Source organism: Neopelma chrysocephalum, unplaced genomic scaffold, assembly GCF_003984885.1.
Source record: "Neopelma chrysocephalum unplaced genomic scaffold, ASM398488v2 Primary Assembly neopelma1_96851, whole genome shotgun sequence".
Lineage (NCBI taxonomy): Eukaryota > Metazoa > Chordata > Aves > Passeriformes > Pipridae > Neopelma > Neopelma chrysocephalum.
The window spans coordinates 5,696-6,089 of NW_020925494.1; the positions used below are offsets into that span (position 1 = coordinate 5,696).

General features: G+C 64.5%; 1 protein-coding gene across 4 annotated transcripts in view; it reads left to right on the forward strand.

Moving 5' to 3' along the window:
* BOP1 (BOP1 ribosomal biogenesis factor) overlaps positions 1-394 on the forward strand; it is a 3,917-nt gene that overhangs the window by 2,413 nt on the left and 1,110 nt on the right. For all 4 annotated transcript variants that reach the window (XM_027670481.1, XM_027670479.1, XM_027670478.1 and 1 more), the window contains exon 3: positions 193-300. In XM_027670481.1, the coding sequence (XP_027526282.1) occupies positions 193-300 (108 nt within the window). The remainder of the gene's footprint in view (positions 1-192; positions 301-394) is intronic.

Consider the following 394-nt stretch of genomic DNA (forward strand, 5'->3'; position numbering starts at 1 on the left):
CCCAGTTCCCCTGAGCACACTCTCATCTCTCCAGAGCCCACAGCAGCCCCCAGTTTATCCCATTTCCCCTCTCCCAGAGCCGGGGGGGGGGTCCCTCAAACCCATCCCATCGCGGATCCCATGGGATGGGCCAGGACCCCCCTTCTCCCCCCCGTTTTTCCCCCATCCCATCATCCTTCCCCCCGTGTCCAGGCACCACCGCCGGGCCCTGCGCGGCGTCGCCTTCCACCGGCACTACCCGCTCTTCGCATCCGCATCCGACGACGGCACCGTCATCGTCTGCCACGGGATGGTCTACAAGTACGTGGGGAAGGGGGCTGGGATGGGATTCCCCTTCCTGTGGGATCGTGGGAGGTGTCCCTGCCCACGGGATGATCCTTAAGATCCTTAAGAT